We start from the raw sequence: 18,204 nt of genomic DNA on the forward strand, positions 1-18,204 counted from the left end.
TATTATTTTTTACGTTTATTAAGATTATTAAGTAGGTTTTCAGTGTGCGCCTGTGCCAGTGATTTTAAGGTTATCCACCAATACAGATGTGAAAATGTAGTATAAAGCACATGCACACACACCTCGCATTGCATAATCTAGTTTATAAAGTTGGTTTATCAGCAGTCTTGACCTTTGATGTCAGAGTCACAGACTGTGTGGCAAAACAAGACGGTAGCCGTTTGTTTTTAAACGATCGCTTCAGAAAAGTCCGTGAGAGCGTCGGTGCAGGAGGTGACAGAGGACGAAGGCAGAGTGACGGATACTCGGGTCACCTGACGACCGTCACGCGGGGATAAAAGACAGTGGACAAGCTTGTTCGGAAAAGCCTTTGTGGCCCTCACGGTCCACTCGCCCTCAACCACCGTTTGACGACTCATATTTTTGGAGACCAACGTCACCGAACTGTAGAGCATGCTGTTTTGGCACAGCCATCCTGAAACCTATCAACAACACTCGCAAAATAATTATATAAGGTAAGAACATGTACAGGTTAGAGATTGTGTTGTCTTACGTTGTTATTAAATTTGTTTGTTTATTTTACATTTTTCCTTTTTTTTTTATAATAAACTTTATCTTTATACAGATTAATATACCAGAGAAGTCTTTCACGAGAAAACTTATGATACCTTGGTGATAAAGCAAGCAGAAACTCATTAGACAGCGGATTTTTTTTATTTTTAAGTCAGTTCAATGTAAGTCTCTCATCAGTCATATTATCTGGTCTGATTTTGCAGTACTTAGACCAAACTGAAAAATAGACTTTTATGTATCATTTTGGAATCTAGATTAATCTGTCCAACATGTTTAGAGTTATTTGTCTGGGTGCATCTCCTGTTTTGTCTGCTTTTTGGTTTTAGTGCCATTGGTACATATGTTACTTGTAGTTTACTATAGTAATACTATAAATTATGAATATGCATAATTGTATGCAACTAAACCAAACCTAACCGTATAGTATATACCTAGCTTACTTAATAATACTCAGTACAAAAATGTCTAATTACGGTGTAACAAAGACCATAAAGTGTAGCCGTTTTTTGTATTGCAATGTAGTGCTTGGAAATACAAAGGCAGTTTCTGAAAGATTACCATATTCTTAAATGATTGTGTGTAAAGTGTTCTTCAAAGTATCTCAATGAGTTCCATCAAATATACACTTTATTGTTAGTATGTTCACTTGGCATTAAGTTTTGAGCCTCTACTTTATTGGTCTATAGTATGTCCTTTATTTTCCCTCAGAGATACTCTTGCTCCATTTCTCAAGCATGGAGAGGAGAATCAGTCCACTGAGATCAGAGCGTCTCCTTTTCATTATGTGCTTTGTGCTGCCACATCTCCAGCGGTGAAACTCCAGGACGAAACACTCACATATTTAAATCAAGGTAGTGTTAAATAGTTTTCTTGTGCTTGTTTAACTTCAGTCAACATTTGAAGTTGCATTCATAGCACATTGCTTTTTCTTTTCATCTTATGTTCATCTTTAAAGAACCTTTTTTCTCAGCACATATCAGTCTATACTTTTGACATGATGGTGTAACCGAAAGTTGTTGATGTCTGAAGTCCATGACTAAAGGTGAAATGACCTAAATGACATGGCTAAACATGACATGACTAAAACGAACAACACTGCATAAAGAGTCCAAAGCAAACTCTTAATGACAATCACAATAAACACTCTTGTTGTAAATGTGATTTTTAATCACTGGAGCAATATTTTTACATTTTATTTTGAGGCTTACAGATGATTTTGCTCCTATTCATGTACAGTAATTCATTCTGTTCTGTGGACATTAAAATAATGTAAATCATTTGTGCATTGGCAAGTAAAATCTACAATTACAAACTATACTTTCAATGTGGTTTCTGTTTTTTCTATTTTAATATGTCTTGTTTTAATGCACTGTAGGTCAGTCCTATGAAATCCGAATGCTTAATAGGAAACTAATGGAGTATACAGATATAAGCAGCAAATATGTAAAGGTAGGTTAAATGAATGATGTTTTTTTTTACTATGTGAGTGACTGTTACAGTATGCATCACCTGTCTATACACTATACAGTACTGTTCTATCTTCTCCTCCACATTAGTGGCCATATTCTGTTATTATGGATTAAATTAGAGGTTTTGAGGGTTTTTTAGTGCAGACCTAGAGATAAACAAAGATGCTCTTTGAAATAATCTCACATAATTTTTAAAGATTTCAAAATGTAATATATATATATATATATATATATATATATATATAATTTTTTTTACAGTTTTTAGTTGTTAGTTTATTATCCAACAGATGGCATATTCTAGGTTTGTTTGTTTATTTAATTGTTCAATAGAGACAATACACGTTTATGAACATCAGTATCAAAATGTAAATGTTAATATGCTGGATTTAGCAATATTGCTAATTTACATACATAGTATGTCCCTTGGAACGTAACACAAAATAGACATTCCTAGTAAAAGAAAATACAATATTATAAATGAAAAGATACTGTTACAAATACAACATCCTCAAAGAAACAATACAATATGCAACATAACAAATTAAAAATGTAGTGCAGTCATTTAAACATATGCATGTAAAAATTCAAAGTGGACACTTAATTGAAACCATTGGGTGAATTATTAAATGTGAGCTGTTGTGAAATACTACAGAAAATGTAGACGTGCATGTTACATGGTTTTACCCACGGTGACGTGGGATGCTTTCCTGACATCATACGGTCTTATAATGTTTCCAGAGCATTGTGCGTGTCGTTTTCCATGACCGGCGGCTGCAATACACAGAGCATCAACAGCTGGAAGGATGGAGGTGGAAACGACCAGGAGACAGGATCTTGGATATAGGTGGAATTTTCCTCATAAAGCGCATTTCTAAAAGACAATCTTGCCTTTTTTTTTTAATCATATTGTCATATGATTTACTATGTCCATTTGTTATGTTCAGATATCCCGCTGTCAGTGGGCATAATGGAGCCTCGAGCCCACCCACTGCAGCTCAACACCATAGAGTTCCTCTGGGATCCTGACAAAAATGCCTCCGTGTTCATTCAGGTGGAGAATTTTCTCTTTCAGTCTGACCTTTCCACTAGATTTCTGACATGAGTATCACTAGCAGTAACTTCTCTGTTTTTTATATACAGGTAAACTGCATTAGCACTGAGTTCACTCCTAGAAAACATGGTGGAGAGAAGGGCGTCCCTTTTCGCATTCAGATAGACACCTTTGCAGCCAGCGAGCATGGAGAATACACTGAACACATGCGCTCCGCAAGTTGCCAGGTCAAAGTGTTCAAGGTAGAGCATCTTTACTCTACAAAGATAGCCGATACACAGTGTGCTTTGTGGCGATGTTAGACTGTGAAATAACCTCAAAGGTGACATTACTATTTTGATGTTACTTAAAGGGATAGTTCGCCCAAAAATTAAAAGTCTGTCATCATTTACTCACTCTCATGTCGTTCCAAACCAGCATTCATTTTTTTTGTCTGTTGAACACAAAAGAAGATATTTTGAAGAACGTTAAGAATCAAACAACATTGGTCTCATTGACTTACATTGTATAGACAAAAAAAAAAAAACATGTTCTGGATATGTTCCACAGAAGAAAGAAGGCTTTACGGTTTTGGAACGAGAGATTGTAATGTGAGTAAATTACATTTTTGGGTGAACTATCCCTTTAATGCTTTAATTGATATTTTTGTTTTCAAGCCGAAAGGCGCAGATCGCAAACTCAAGACTGACAGAGATAAGATTGAGAAAAAGAGTCCTCAGGATAGAGAAAAATATCAACCATCTTATAAAACAACAGTGCTGACTGAGGTAAGACATCTGTCTTGGTAGTATTCGCTACCAAAAAGGTCTTCTTTCCATGCAAAGAAAACGGATCGAGATTTATACTGCTCCAAAAAGAACAAAAAACACCACGAGGAAGACCAATTTTTTCTGTCCAAAAAGGCTTGTTTTCATTTTTATTTTTTTTACTAAGGCTGCATCTGAAATTGCATATTTCCCTACTCTACAGTATGTGACAAAATAATTTTTTCCGGCGAGAATCTGAAGTGTGCATACGATGGACACTTACGATCCCATGAGGCCACGGGAAAGTATTTGTGAATGGCGGTGATGCGACACAACTGACGCTGGTAGGTCACATGATAATGTCAACATGGTGAATGTAGTACGTCCAGATTGCATTTCATACTATATAGAACATACTTTTTTAGCGGTCGGAAAGTAATTACTTATTCAAAATAAGTACCTACTGGAGAGTGTGCGATTTCGGATGCTGCCCAATAATTTTCCTTTGTAGCTCTCGCATCTCATTTGTGACTATGCTTTACGCTGGTCGTGTGATATTCAAAAGCCAATTCCATTTGTCGTCAGTTACATCAAATTATATAGACTAATTTTATGACACTAATGGTGTTTTGGAGCTTGACAGTATAAATCACCATCACTGTATAGAAAAGAGCTGTTTTCAAGGAAGGAATTTTCTCGTTTGGTTTAAGTATTATTTCAGCTATAGAAAAAAACGTCATTATGTTAATGATAGTGCTCTTTCAAGGCAGCAGTGAAACATCTACGCCTGCTGAATTCTCCATTACCTCCTGACTTTGACTTTCCAAAGTGAAATATTAAGCTCTCTCAAACAAGCTAGGTTTGACTGGAATGTTCATGAGATTGCTTGTTAGACCAAAGCAATACATATTAAGAATAAGGTCAAGAGGTGGGGCTTAAACAGCCACCTGACTTTTTCCTTTTCTTTCAGTGTTCCCCTTGGCCTGAAGCCCCATCCGTCAGCAGCAACACTTCATCTCCAGGTTATCTCAGTGCTCAAACTTCCTACAGCTTCCCAGAGGAGTGAGTCCTTATTCAGTATGAAATCACAGCATGATTTTCAGGAACGCAAGCATAACTGGTGACTGCTCTCCTGTCTTGTTGCGTTTATAGAAACTGCTCTCCAGACCAGCAAGGGGAGCTACTTCTGCCCAGCTGCTCTGATGTAAGTATGGCGGGCTGCTTAAAAACGTTAATGCCTTGCTTTCTAATCTTTATAGGTTTGTGTTTGAGGACATAGATGATGCAATTCTTCTTCTTTTTGCCTTTAGCAGCTGTTGCCATCATCCTCCATGCAGGACACGCAGCAGTGGCTCCATCGTAATAGATTCTCCTGTTTCTGCAGGCTCTTCTCTGGCTTCTCAGGTGGGCTGAAATATTCACTGAGAATTGCAACTGTTAGAAATTCCCGTGAACTGCTTTCTGATTTTTTATTTTTTAGATTTTATTTTAGATTGAATAGTTTAACATTATATGCTGCTGAACCAACAACTTGATACTCAGATAAGCATAAAAATACATTGAACACACACATTTTTTGGTAAACGGTTGATTGTGAACTGTATTGAATGAATTATATAAAGTTTGTAGTCAGAAAATATATAAATATTGTGTATATATACAGCAAGGACGCATTCAATTGATCAAAGGTGGTATTTATAATGTTTCAAAAGATTTATATTTTCTATTTCTTTTGAACTTTCTATTCTTTAAAAAATCCTAAAAAACGTTTCTACAAAAATTTTAAGCAATATGAAACTGTTTTCAACACTGATAGTAATAAGAAATTTAAATAAAATCTTGAGACCAAATCAGTATATTAGAATGATTTTAGAAAGGATCATGTGACACTGAAGACTGGCGTTATGATGCTCAAAATCCATCACATTAATAAATTACATTTGAAAAATGTATTAAAACAGAAAACAATTTAAATTATAAAAATATTTCACAATATTAAGTAATAAATGCAGCCTTGGTGGCTTTCAAAACATTCACAAAATCTTACCAACCCAAAACTTTTGAATGGTACTCTATTTGAAACAGTCATTGTGCTGACTATGTTTTAATTAAAAATATCACGATTTTAAATATTAGACTACTATATGAACAGCTTTTTTAAATATTAGACTACTATATGAACAGCTTTGTTAATGTATCAGGTTCCGATCTGCTAAAAATGAGTAGAGAAGACTTCATTCAGATTTGTGGTCCTGCTGATGGCATCCGTCTCTTCAATGCAATCAAAGGAAGGTGAGCTGTCTCCCTAATCAAACACTTCCGATTCATCCTAAAAATGTGTCCTGTCCAAACATGTACTCAATACTGTCTGCGGCAATGTTCCGCAGGTGTATACAACCACGTCTCACTGTCTATATATCCCAGCTGCAGAACAGGAACCAACCCTACACCAAAGCAACGGGTGATGATGGTAGGAGACGTCACATGATAGTGTCCGTTATGATATGTATGACATGCAGTTACATTTATGCTTAATATTCTTAATTGTTTTTGTCTGTAGTGTACCATGCCCTCTACCTAGAGGACCTAACTGTCCTTGAGCTCACTGAGAAGATAGCCAATCTATATAATGTTCCCTCACAGCAAATCCATCGTATATACAGACAGGGGCCGACGGGGATCCATGTCTTAGTTTCAGACGAGGTAAGAGGGCAGAGAGTGCTTTAAATTGAGTCAGGACATTCCAGAGATTACAGAACTCAGGAACTGTTGGATAAATAGTAGCACATTTACTCTACCATTTCAAAAGTCTGGAGTTGGTAAGAGTTTTGTTAATGTTTTTGAAAAGAAGTATATTAAGCTCATCAAGGCTGGATTTGTTTGAAAAAAAGAAAGGTAAAAAAAAATATTTGAAATAATTATTTTATTATACTTTATTATATTTTGAAATGTAAATTATTCTTGTGATGCAAAGCTGAAATTTTCGGCATCATTACTTGTGTCTTCCAGTGTCACTTGATACTTCAGAAATCATTCTAATATTCTGACTTGGTGCTCAAGAAACATTTCTTCTTATTATTAATATTGTAAACAATTCTGCATAGCTGCATAATTATTTGTGTGGATACTGTGATACATTTTTCAAGATTCTTTGATTAATACAACATTCACAAGAACAGCATTGTTTGAAATAGATTAATAATGTAAATTACACATTCAAAGCATCCTTGCTGAATAAAACTCAATTTCTTTCAAATAAAAAATCTTATTGACCCCAAAGGTAGTGTACATTTGTATATCAGGAGGTATTGGCCACATAACCTTTTTGACCAATAAATTTACCAATAAATGAAATGTTTTGTTATCATTTACACTCATTTCAAACCTGCATGACTTTGGTTCTTCATAAAACACAAAAGGAGATGTTTAGCAGAATGTTGACACTGCTGTTTTGAATACAGTGAAAGTGAATCTTGACCAGTGGCTGTTAAACTGCAAAAATAGACAAAAAGCACTTTAGACTTAGTCTGCATCAATACTCTTTTCCTCAAAATCATTACCAAAATAAGTTACTGATTGTTAAAATAGATTAGAGTGCCAGAAAATACAGTATTCCAGGTATACGCTGTTAAAAAGAATCACAAAGGTGTGTTCTAATGCATTCAGGTCACTCTACATATATTTGGCTTTTTCAGATGGTGCAGAACTTTACCGAGGAGACTAGCTTCATTATCAGCACTATGAAAGGTAACTTCATGGACATGGTATTTTTATCTTAACTATACTAATCTAGTCTCATGTTTATCAAGCTGGAGTTATGGGGTGAAAATTGCCATTGCACAAAAGACCTGTTCAGAAGGCTAAATATTTGCTGACTTTACATCAAATGCAAATACTTTGATAAGCAGGAATTCTATATAATACATACAAATCACAGGTAGCTTTTGGTTGTGTCACACTTCTGACTTTCATGGCTCACTGAACAGGCAACTGTTAAAAAGTCTTCAGACTTCTAGGAATGACTTTGAAAAACAAAAGACTATTTAAAACAAAATACATCACTAAAGTAGTCACAGTATGTGTCTGAATCTCTGGCATTCACACTTCATAATCATATGTGGTTAATATTGCCTATGTTTTTTCCTGTGTTACAGCAGATGAAAGTAATGATGGCTACCATGTTGTACTGACGTGACCCGAGTACTACTGGAGCACTCCAGGTGCCTTTTGCTTATTTTCACAATATTGGACTGTTTCATATCACGTTGTGGAATGTGAAATTAATAAATGTGGATGATTTTATTTTTATGATGTAGATGACTGTTCCATATTTTAAAAAGAGAATGTTGTGAAGGGTTTGCTGTAAATCAAAGCAAATATTAATTATTTTATGTATTAAGTCAAGTCATGTTCAGTTTGTAATTTTTTTTTATAGTAATTATTTTTATCATGGTATTTTGGCAGTATTCTCCTCAAACCATCATCACACATTTCTTTTCTATTTTTATTATTAGATACCAAATAGCATAGACCTGATTTGCTGTGCAGATGGCCTTACCAAGAAACAAACAAAAAAAACACACACACAATTTTATGTATTTATTTATTTAGAAACTTCCAAAACTTGTCCATTTGAATGTGTCTCATTTGATGAAGTTTGCATCATCGATTCTGTCATTTTCCTGTTTATTACTGTGAAGCAGAAACAATCTGTATTGTATAACTCGTAAACTCTTGTCTATGACTTGGCCATTTACAATACAGATATTGCTGTTTATATTAATGTTGCAATGATAGACAAACATGGAATTTAAAAGACCTCTCAGTAGTTACATTGGTGCTTTTGTTCAGACTGAGTCACTGACTGAGATGAAGTCTAAATAAAGTCTTTGCTCAGGATCTTTTATTGCTTTGCATTTTTATCACAATGCTTTTGAGGTTTGTATTTTTGTAACTGATTAATGATTGTGTATTTCTCAAAGCTTTTATACGAACTGTACGATAGCACCTGTTTGTTTGTTTGTTGAACTTATCTTGATGGACCTTGCTGCTTGATAACCTTAAAAAATATTTTCCAGGAAAAAATAAATAAAACTTTTGTATGGTAAATGTCCTTGTCATAAATATAATGTGTAGGTTTAAGTGTTGCAAAGAAACATGTTTTATTTGTACCCTAGTTTTCAGTAACACTAACAGTGTGTGGACACACCTGCCACATCAAGTACAAAAGAAAGCTTTTTACTATGTGTGTATAGCTGTTTAACAAATCAGTTATCCTTTTTGTTTGATTGACCATACAAATCATTTCCTTGGGTTGTAATGTGTATCAGTAGGTTCAGGTTGTCTAGGTTCAGCTTGTGAAATGCATTGGTTATGAAACAGTTTATTGACAAAAGCCTTTGGTTTCTACTCAGATTCTCCTCCAATTCCTCTGTAGTCATGAGGTCAGTGTGGTTAAGTGAACTTGTAAGGGTGATTTTGTGTGTGTTAGTCATGACGTGGAGAGCAGCACACTTCAGTGAGCAGCACTTGAATCCACAGTGCAATTCCCAAACCCTGTAGCATCTAGACAAAAAAAAAAAAAAACTTAGCAACACATGCAAAAGACCATTGAATGCAGTTATTTGTATATTTTTTTTTTCAATATCATTTTTTAAAATGTGTTTACTGTGAGCACTGCTCTCGTTTAGAAAGAAAACTATTTCACTCTCGGTTATTTAACTTGTCTAACAGTGTGCAGTGGTGAACATTCAAGCACAACAGAATTCTATCATTTCTGAACATTTCCATTTTCAAAATGTGTTGGTCGTGATGGAAATGTTCCCACAATAATCGTGATTTACGTAAAAAATATAAAAGATATATTTTTCACATAATTTATATGTGAAATAATTTATTTTATTTTTTGTTCAGGTTGTCATGTTTAAAAATGACCTTTTGATTTGAAATTAAATCATGAAAATCACAAGGAAAATCAGTACGTGCCAGGTGCGTACATTTGAACTATCAAACGCTATATTATAAACACAGTTAGTGATCCACGGGCAAATGTGAATATTGATAAATCGATCATCCAGTCAACCATTAGAGAGTGTCAATGCTTCAGGCTTCATTATATACAGTACCAAATTAATTAATAATATTCACTACTTAGCATCTTGTTTAACGTTTTACTACCGAAGAAACATAAGATACCAAACAAACAATACAATTCCAAGAAGTCCAATTAGCAGCAAACTGAATAAATAATGCAAACATAAATAAACATAAAAAAAAAAGAAATTAAATGCATAAATAAAACATTACACAAGGTGTAGTATAAAATATTACACATTGTTATCATCAAAAAATACCTTACGCATGTTTTTTTTGTGTCATGCATGAGTCTTAAAGATTTGAAGAGAATCATTAAATCTTTATGAAAAAGCAAGAATGTGTGAGCGTTCTTAAAGCATCTGCATTTACGTATGAAGTAATTAGCCAACAGCACAATCCCAGACAGCATTATAGTGCCGGCCCAGATCCGGTCCACATCTGGTCCATGTGGATTCCACACGGTCCAGATGTAGGCCGGATCTGGGCCTACACTATGTTGCTGAGATATTGTTAGCCAAATATTCACAATCATAATTTAGACAAAAAAAAACCCAAATATTTTATAGTTTTAAAATCAGTAATGTATTTCAAACTTAACCAAACATAAAGGTCATCCGAGAAATTGCATTATGTTCCAACAACTATACCTGCTTCACAAAAGGTGCACTCATTACAACCAAAATTTAATCTGTGACTACGTTTACATGCAGCCAAATTTCGGGTTATGGTCGGGTTAAGGTCACTATTCGGGTTTCTGAAACATTAGGGATAACCCGTTTACATGCGTGAGCAGAGAGAGTTACTCCTGTATACATGGAATTGCAATATCCCGATGTAAACGCGACGCGCGGTTAGCGTCTGGGCGTACGGACAACCTTAAGATGCGTCATTTCCGATTCTTCTTCCTGTATCCAAAGACAACAACACCAGCAGCACGCGGATAATGAATAGTTCGGGGCAGATAGCGATCGCCTTTGTTTGCGCTTTGGTGCATGTAACGTTACTGACCTCGCTCTAAAAGTATGCTGTGCTGCGTCTCGCCATGTTTACTTCCGGTATACTGCACGCGGGGTTTTGTATGCGCCGAGAAGTTTCTCTACTCAAAAGACCAAGATTCCTTGCGAATAGAACATGCGCAGAACACACATCACTATGGGGATATGCCGATGCGCGTTTACATAACCAAAAATTCGGGTTAGAAAAGGGGTACCCCAGGTATAATATCCCGGTTTTTAAAATCCGGGATATGAGCATATTCGGGTTTTTGCCGGTGTTTACATGGCCGTTCAAAACCTGGTTATTGCTAATATCCCGGTTTTGAACGGGTTATTGGCTGCATGTAAACGTAGTCTGTGTCTGAGGAACTCATTACAGCTGAACCTCTTTTACCTTTGGTAAAAATAATTTCTAAGTTCTAATTTGAACTACTTTATCTTTAGGAAAATAAAAAACAAGAGGTCTCTTAGAAGGGAAAGTCTCTGTATTTATAAATGTATCAATTACAGCTCTCCTCTGTAAAATTAAGACCAGAGATGAAATTACTCTGTCTTGGAATCACAGGTATAGCAATGCACCTTTAATCAGCTGAACCAACCCATCAGGAACAGCTTTTAACAAAGACACATATAATTTGCTAGTATAAATAATATAGCGAATAAGGGGACGATTTTGAAAACAGTAGTAGCTAGTAGGGTCTTGAATATTTTTAGTCAGGCATATGAGCCAGTCAGCTAAGCGTAGGACCTCACGCAGCACGCACACACGTGTTTGTGTACAGCCATGGCGGACATGCAGATGAAGATTCTGCGCAAGAAAATTCAGAAGAGAAATGAAAAAAATAAACAACGGAAACTTCTCAAATCTCAGAAGGAAGAAGAAGAAATCGGCGGAGGTGATTTTTCACTTTTGTTGTAAAGATGAACGTGACGTATACTTCATTTAAGCGTTATCTCGGATCCATCCAACATGTGATAATCACACCGCTTTAACATGAATTCGTAAAGTTCTGTCTTATAGTTCAGTCAGTTGTGTTTAACTCAGCACGAGTCAAGACATGTAAGTTTAAATAACCCGTAATTATAACGTTGATAAGGGACAAGTTAATCTTGAGGAACATGTTAACATCACCGTCAATGCATTAACTCTTCATATTGAGTGTACATGCTTTTTCCTTTAAGATGGAGTTGATGAAATATGCTGTATGTGTTTCTTATCTGGCAGAGGTGAAGGTTGTGCTGGAGGAAGCTGATGTGACCAGTGATTCTGCTCCAAAAATCACTGAAGAGCAGAAGCAGCAAAGTATCTCCACCGAGGGCGGCGAAACCTCACAGAAAACCAAGAAGAAAAAGAAAAGAAAATTGAATGGCACAGGCGACTCAACATCCAGTGAGTGTTTAATGTTGCTGTGAAGGTATCATTATAATTATGCAAATGAATGCAAGTATTTTGAAATGTGTACACACACTCTTATAGGTGTGAAAAAGGTCAAAAAGCAGGATGAAGTTAAAGAGACAACAGAAGCATCAGCGGGAGAAGAGCAGCAAGAGGGTGATGAGAAACAGGAGGAATGTGCAGAGTCTGTGAAGTTTTCAGAGAATGGAAATGAAAAAGAAGGATCAGCTGAGGAGGATGATAGTGATGAAGATGGACCACAGCTTCCTTCTGGTCTGACAGGTAAACATGGCACAGCCGGCTTGGGTAAATACAGTCTGCAGTGAGTCAAATATGGTGAGCCTGGTTTAGTTTGTCTAGTTATCCGCTCATTTAAATGCGAAAAAAGATTTGTTTGACCAGGTAATTAAATAAATTACTGTACGTAAATGTAATTTAGTTACAAAATAAGAGATTCATGTTTTATGTTTGGTAAAAAAAACTAGCATGGTAATGTAATCTTAAATTCACAGAAGCTTCTTTTATTCAGTTATCTGGTGAAAACAAAGTTTTAGAGTTTTTTTTCTTTACTTGAAATACAAAATTAAATTTTTTGCTTTTTAGTAAATAAACCAATATATTTGACTTTCTTTGACAAGTGAATTAAGTCACTACATATATCTGTAATTGAGCTATGAAATAAGAGATGCATGTTTCATTACTAGCAAGGTGAGTCAATCTGAAATCCACAGAAGGTTTTATTCTGTTTTGTGTGTGTGAATTAAATTTAAAGAAAAATGACTACATATTTGTAATTGAGAGATTATAGAAAATTATAGATGCCTGGTTTAGTAGTAGTGAATAACATATTTTAATCTCAAATCCACAGAAGCTTCTTCAGTTAGCTGGTGAACTTCTTTTGTCTTTTTGCTTTATTTCGAATGCAAAATAACCTTTCGAAATGTTTTTCTTTCTGAAAATAAACCAGTTTGTTATCCATTTATTTGAATTTTTCCCATTAACATGAATGGGTAGTGATGGTAACTAGGATTTGTTTTCCTCACTGGTGACTTTCTCAGGTGCGTTTGAGGACAAGTCATTTGCATCTTTGGCAGAAGTGGTCAGTGAGAATTCACTGAAGGGAGTGAAAGAAATGGGCTTTGAAACCATGACAGAGATCCAGCACAAGACCATACGCCCATTGCTGGAGGGGAGGTGAGTCTGCAGTGCATCAGAGATGGCAGGGTTTCTGTGGTACAGTAATTATCACATTTATTTAATTGTTATATTAATGTTTAGGATGTGTGCTCATTCTTTTCCAACAGAGACGTGTTGGCCGCAGCTAAAACAGGAAGTGGTAAAACTCTGGCTTTCCTGATTCCCTCCATTGAGCTTATCTACAAACTCAAATTCATGCCCAGAAATGGTGAGTGCACACTGAATGTTTTGGCTTTCTCTGATTGTTATAGTCCTTTTCATAGTAGAGATATCATCCAAACCCATAAGTTTGACATAACTGTGGTCTGTTTCCCAGGGACTGGAGTTGTCATTCTGTCTCCCACTCGTGAGTTGGCTATGCAGACATATGGTGTGCTGAAGGAGCTGATGACATATCACGTTCACACATACGGCCTCATCATGGGAGGAAGCAATCGTTCTGCTGAAGCCCAGAAACTCGCTAATGGAGTCAATATCCTGGTTGCTACACCTGGCAGACTTCTCGATCACCTGCAGGTAAGGCCTTTTACTGTGACAGATTGGCCACATCGGTCTGTACCGTATACTTGACCTCGGCATTTTTCTCCACAGAACACGCCTGGATTCATGTTTAAGAACCTTCAATGTCTGATCATTGACGAGGCTGACAGGATTCTGGAGGTTGGCTTTGAGGAAGAACTTAAGCAGATCATCAAACTACTGCCTAGTAAGAACCAATGACTTTTCAACCTGACATCACTTCCTTAAACCAGGGTTCCTGTTGCTCCTTAAAGTATGAAGACTTCTGTTTTATTTTTGTAAGCAATAATCGTGATATGGCTTAATGTAAATATTAAACATTAAAAAACAGTGAGTGAATTAAATAAATGTCAGCACTGCACGTTCAAAGTCTTAACATGATGATTGCTTATTGATCTACTGTTGATTAATTATGACAATGTTTACTTTATGGTGTGTTTATTTTGTCATATATATTGTAGATTGCTGTAAGGGTGCATATTTTATCTTTTTGAATGAGCAGCTGGAAGTAGTAAAGCATAGACATTTCAAAACATGAGTCCCGTTGTACTTCGGGATTGTTTATAATTTAAAGTCCCACACAATGAATAAAAAAATAAAAAAAATTTTGTTGTACAAACTCAGTTTTAACACATACATTCAACGTAAACATTTGTCAAGATGGATAGATTTTAGTAGTATTAGCACCAAAATCCTTTTAGTACTTTTCTATAAAGGAGGTATTATTATTGTATCAGCAAAATCCAATATCAATGAACCTATAAATATTACTACATAAACCAGTTTCAGTACATGCTTATACCCTGAATAAAACATCCAGTATACAACCATTTTAATCCATGACATTCAATTCAAAAATCGTAACTTGGATGGTGTGGATTTTGTGCATGACAAATATTTCTCTTTCTCTAGAAAAAAGACAGACCATGTTGTTTTCAGCAACACAGACACGGAAGGTGGAGGATCTTGCACGAATCTCCCTTAAGAAGGAGCCGCTGTATGTTGGGGTGGATGACAACAAAGACACGGCCACTGTGGAAGGACTTGAACAGGTAAACTGCTCTTTATCAGCACCCATGGGTCATGTGTGGTTTGTGTAAAATATTTGAGTTTCACATGAATTATTTGACTAAGCATGTGGTTTGTTTTATTTGTAGGGATATGTTGTATGTCCTTCGGAGAAACGTTTCCTGTTGCTCTTCACGTTTCTGAAGAAGAATCGTAAGAAGAAGCTGATGGTGTTCTTCTCGTCCTGCATGTCTGTGAAGTACCACTATGAGCTGCTTAATTACATTGATCTGCCCGTCATGGCCATTCACGTGAGTCAATGATCATTTATGCAGTGTGATGAATGCTTTTTAAAGTCTTACATTTAGTTGTATCAAATTTAAGGCCGTAATAAGGCCAAAAAAGTCTTAAGTGTCATTTCAAGATATCTTAAATCTGGCTTAATGCAAATATTAAAGGCTCTGAATTAACTGGCGCTGCTGCATACCGTTTCAGAGCAGGTCACATTTTATATTTATATAATAATAATTCTTAAAGACTTAATGTTTTCCCTTTTCTTAAAATTGTTTTAAAGGCTGAAATGTGAGGTTTATCATTTTATTTTTGTCAAAATTGTTATTATTTTAACTGTAAACCCATATAGTCTTAATTTTATCTATGCAGCTATTTAAAGAAAAGGTATTAAAGTTGATTTTAAAAACCCTAAAGAAACCTACTTTTGTTTTCATTGATTTTTCAGGGGAAGCAGAAACAGACAAAGAGAACCACAACATTTTTCCAGTTCTGTAATGCAGACTCTGGCATTCTCCTCTGTACAGACGTGGCTGCCAGAGGTCTCGATATCCCAGAGGTGGACTGGATTGTTCAGTACGACCCGCCTGATGATCCAAAGGTGCAGCAGTCATGCCCCTTAGTCCATCAAATTTGTAGTCCAACATGGTTGGTCATTTAAAATGTGTGTATTTGTTTTTTAATATATGATGTTTTGGTTATTTTAGGAGTACATTCACCGTGTAGGGCGAACAGCTCGTGGTATTAACGGCAGAGGACATGCCCTCCTGATCCTGAGACCAGAGGAGCTCGGCTTTTTGCGATTCCTCAAACAGGCCAAAGTATTACATCTCATCTCTATTGTTAATGTTTTATATTGGCTTTCAGTGCATGTGGTCTTTGTATGGTCATGAGAAGAGATTAAATACTCTGTTGAACATGTTAAGATGCCTTTCTTATGTTCCTCTAAAGGTCCCTCTGAGTGAGTTTGAGTTCTCCTGGACTAAAATCTCAGATATTCAATCTCAGGTGAGACTTTATATTCAGTCAATTGAACTAAATCTCTAACTCATTTAAAATTGAATCCCTCTGAATCAGTATTTGCTTTTGTCTTTTTCAGATGGAGAAGCTGATAGAGAAGAACTACTACCTTCATAAATCAGCTCAGGAGGCCTACAAATCCTACGTCAGAGCTTACGACTCTCATTCCCTCAAACAAATCTATAACGTAGAGACACTCGACCTCCCGAAGGTGGCGATGTCTTTTGGTTTTAAAGTGCCGCCTTTTGTGGACCTCAGTATCCTTTCAACACTGTATTACAGTGAATCTTCTTGCATGTGGAACTTGTTTAACAGTTTGAGTTTGTTAAAGGTGCTCCAAGCGATGTCGGGTGATGTCACTTCTGGTTGACGTTTAAAATATTGTCAAACAAAACGGAGGCTAGCTAGACCTTCCCTCCTCCTCCTCACTAACCCCCCAAACCCCACCCCCAAATCCTTCTTGTCAGTTTGTGGCTGGAACAGTTTGTTATGTTTCGTGGTGCTGGTAAGCCCAGTTTGTTTTTGTTGTCGTTTGTGGAGCCTGAGGTGTCTGCAGAGACCGTGTTTTTTTACAGTGTGTTCAGGGGACAGGCAGCTAGCGGATAGTGAGGAGATGTTTGCTGTATGTGACAACTGTTTTGGCCTAAAAAACGCGTGACATCGCTTAAAGCACCTTTAATTATGGAATTGTCATTGTACATGCTAGTGTTCAGAAGTTTGTTTTTTGAAATAAGTCTTATGCTCAACACAGCCCGATATATTCAATGAAAAACTGTATTTAATGAATCTCTGCTGAATAAAAGTATTAATTTCTTTCAAAAATAAATATTACTGACCTTGAACTTTTGAACAGTACTGTAGATCAGTACTAAGCATTTATAGTATATTCATAAGTTGAGTTCTCTCAGAGTCCTCTGACATTGCAGTGTTTGGTTCTTAACCGTTCGCTCTCTCAGACGTTCACAGCAGTAAAGGGGTGAAGATGCAGAAGCGAGGTGGCGGCGGAGGCTTCGGCTACCAGAAATCTAAGAACGTCCACAAGGCCAGGATCTTCAAACACGTCAACAAAGGGAAGGGAGACGGCAGACAGTTCTCACGCTGAGATTAAGATGAATTTTTCCTGTTGTACACCTCTTTTGATCTGTATGGAGTAACTATCAGACCACACCATTGTCATTTTTAGTGACTTGATCAGTGCTCTGATCAGTCTGCATTCCATGTCTGTACAGAAATCTGCTTTCAGAAGACATTATATTGTTAGATAGGTAAATTTCTATTGTTACCCACCCATTAAACATTGAAAATTTAGTGAATAATTGCGGTCTGCTCTTTCCATATGAAATTTAACCTACAATCTTAGTAGCATCTAGGGCTGGCTGACTAAGGGTTTAAGACCTTGATAGATCAGTCTATTGTTTTTCATTTATGTATTTGCTCTGAAATGGTTTGACAAGTGATGTTAAATACAACTGAATATTAATTAAAATATGATATATTGATATGTAAGGAATTTTCCAAACCATTTCTCATGGATTTAAAAGAATAGCTATTTTAATTTAAGCACTAATATAATGAACAGCACTGCAAAGTTCTAAAACCTACTAAATGCCACACATCATTTGAGAATTTGTTGTGATGTGGATGATTCAAAAGACAACAAATGAATTGAACTTTCTAAAGCTATTGTCCTTTTAAAGTTTTTCTCTTTATTTAAATGCATTTTGTGCTCATGAACTATGTACAAAGCTGGCCAACAGCACAGACTTTAATATTATTTACTGGTCAAATTAAAACCAGTGCATTAATATCACGATATTCATGAGGTTGTTTTATTTTGTTAAAT

At 36.0% G+C, this 18,204-nt stretch overlaps 2 protein-coding genes across 2 annotated transcripts; both read left to right on the top strand.

Annotated features, from left to right (window-relative positions):
• Positions 1 to 188: 188 nt before the first annotated feature.
• On the top strand, positions 189 to 8,929 carry tfcp2l1 (transcription factor CP2-like 1). Its single transcript, XM_077215865.1, has 15 exons — positions 189 to 515; positions 1,282 to 1,424; positions 1,949 to 2,022; positions 2,781 to 2,886; positions 2,987 to 3,093; positions 3,183 to 3,335; positions 3,750 to 3,860; positions 4,810 to 4,901; positions 4,992 to 5,043; positions 5,153 to 5,243; positions 6,041 to 6,131; positions 6,227 to 6,309; positions 6,400 to 6,542; positions 7,535 to 7,586; positions 7,997 to 8,929. The coding sequence occupies exons 1-15, from the start codon at positions 454 to 456 to the stop codon at positions 8,032 to 8,034; spliced, it is 1,398 nt and encodes a 465-aa protein (XP_077071980.1). The 5' UTR covers positions 189 to 453; the 3' UTR covers positions 8,035 to 8,929.
• Positions 8,930 to 10,842: 1,913 nt separating this feature from the next.
• ddx18 (DEAD (Asp-Glu-Ala-Asp) box polypeptide 18) lies at positions 10,843 to 18,174 on the top strand. The gene is made up of 14 exons (XM_077215866.1): positions 10,843 to 11,826; positions 12,156 to 12,320; positions 12,408 to 12,608; positions 13,385 to 13,520; positions 13,631 to 13,731; positions 13,840 to 14,039; positions 14,115 to 14,229; positions 14,955 to 15,094; positions 15,200 to 15,361; positions 15,790 to 15,942; positions 16,049 to 16,162; positions 16,293 to 16,349; positions 16,441 to 16,618; positions 17,318 to 18,174. Exons 1-14 carry the CDS (start codon positions 11,715 to 11,717, stop codon positions 17,461 to 17,463), a joined length of 1,980 nt encoding a protein of 659 aa, XP_077071981.1. The 5' UTR covers positions 10,843 to 11,714; the 3' UTR covers positions 17,464 to 18,174.
• The last annotated feature ends 30 nt before the right edge of the window (positions 18,175 to 18,204 follow it).

This window comes from Siphateles boraxobius, unplaced genomic scaffold (assembly GCF_051911475.1).
Source record: "Siphateles boraxobius isolate OS27281-9 unplaced genomic scaffold, OSU_SipBor_1 7, whole genome shotgun sequence".
Classification (NCBI taxonomy): domain Eukaryota; kingdom Metazoa; phylum Chordata; class Actinopteri; order Cypriniformes; family Leuciscidae; genus Siphateles; species Siphateles boraxobius.

Coding starts and splice junctions, on each gene's coding strand:
- tfcp2l1 (XM_077215865.1), top strand. CDS start 454: ATGCTGTTTTGGCACAGCCATCCTGAAACCTATCAACAACACTCGCAA. Junction 1,425..1,948: donor ACTCACATATTTAAATCAAG/GTAGTGTTAAAT, acceptor AATGCACTGTAG/GTCAGTCCTATGAAATCCGA. Junction 2,887..2,986: donor AGACAGGATCTTGGATATAG/GTGGAATTTTCC, acceptor TGTTATGTTCAG/ATATCCCGCTGTCAGTGGGC.
- ddx18 (XM_077215866.1), top strand. CDS start 11,715: ATGGCGGACATGCAGATGAAGATTCTGCGCAAGAAAATTCAGAAGAGA. Junction 13,732..13,839: donor CAAATTCATGCCCAGAAATG/GTGAGTGCACAC, acceptor TCTGTTTCCCAG/GGACTGGAGTTGTCATTCTG. Junction 15,943..16,048: donor ACCCGCCTGATGATCCAAAG/GTGCAGCAGTCA, acceptor TGGTTATTTTAG/GAGTACATTCACCGTGTAGG.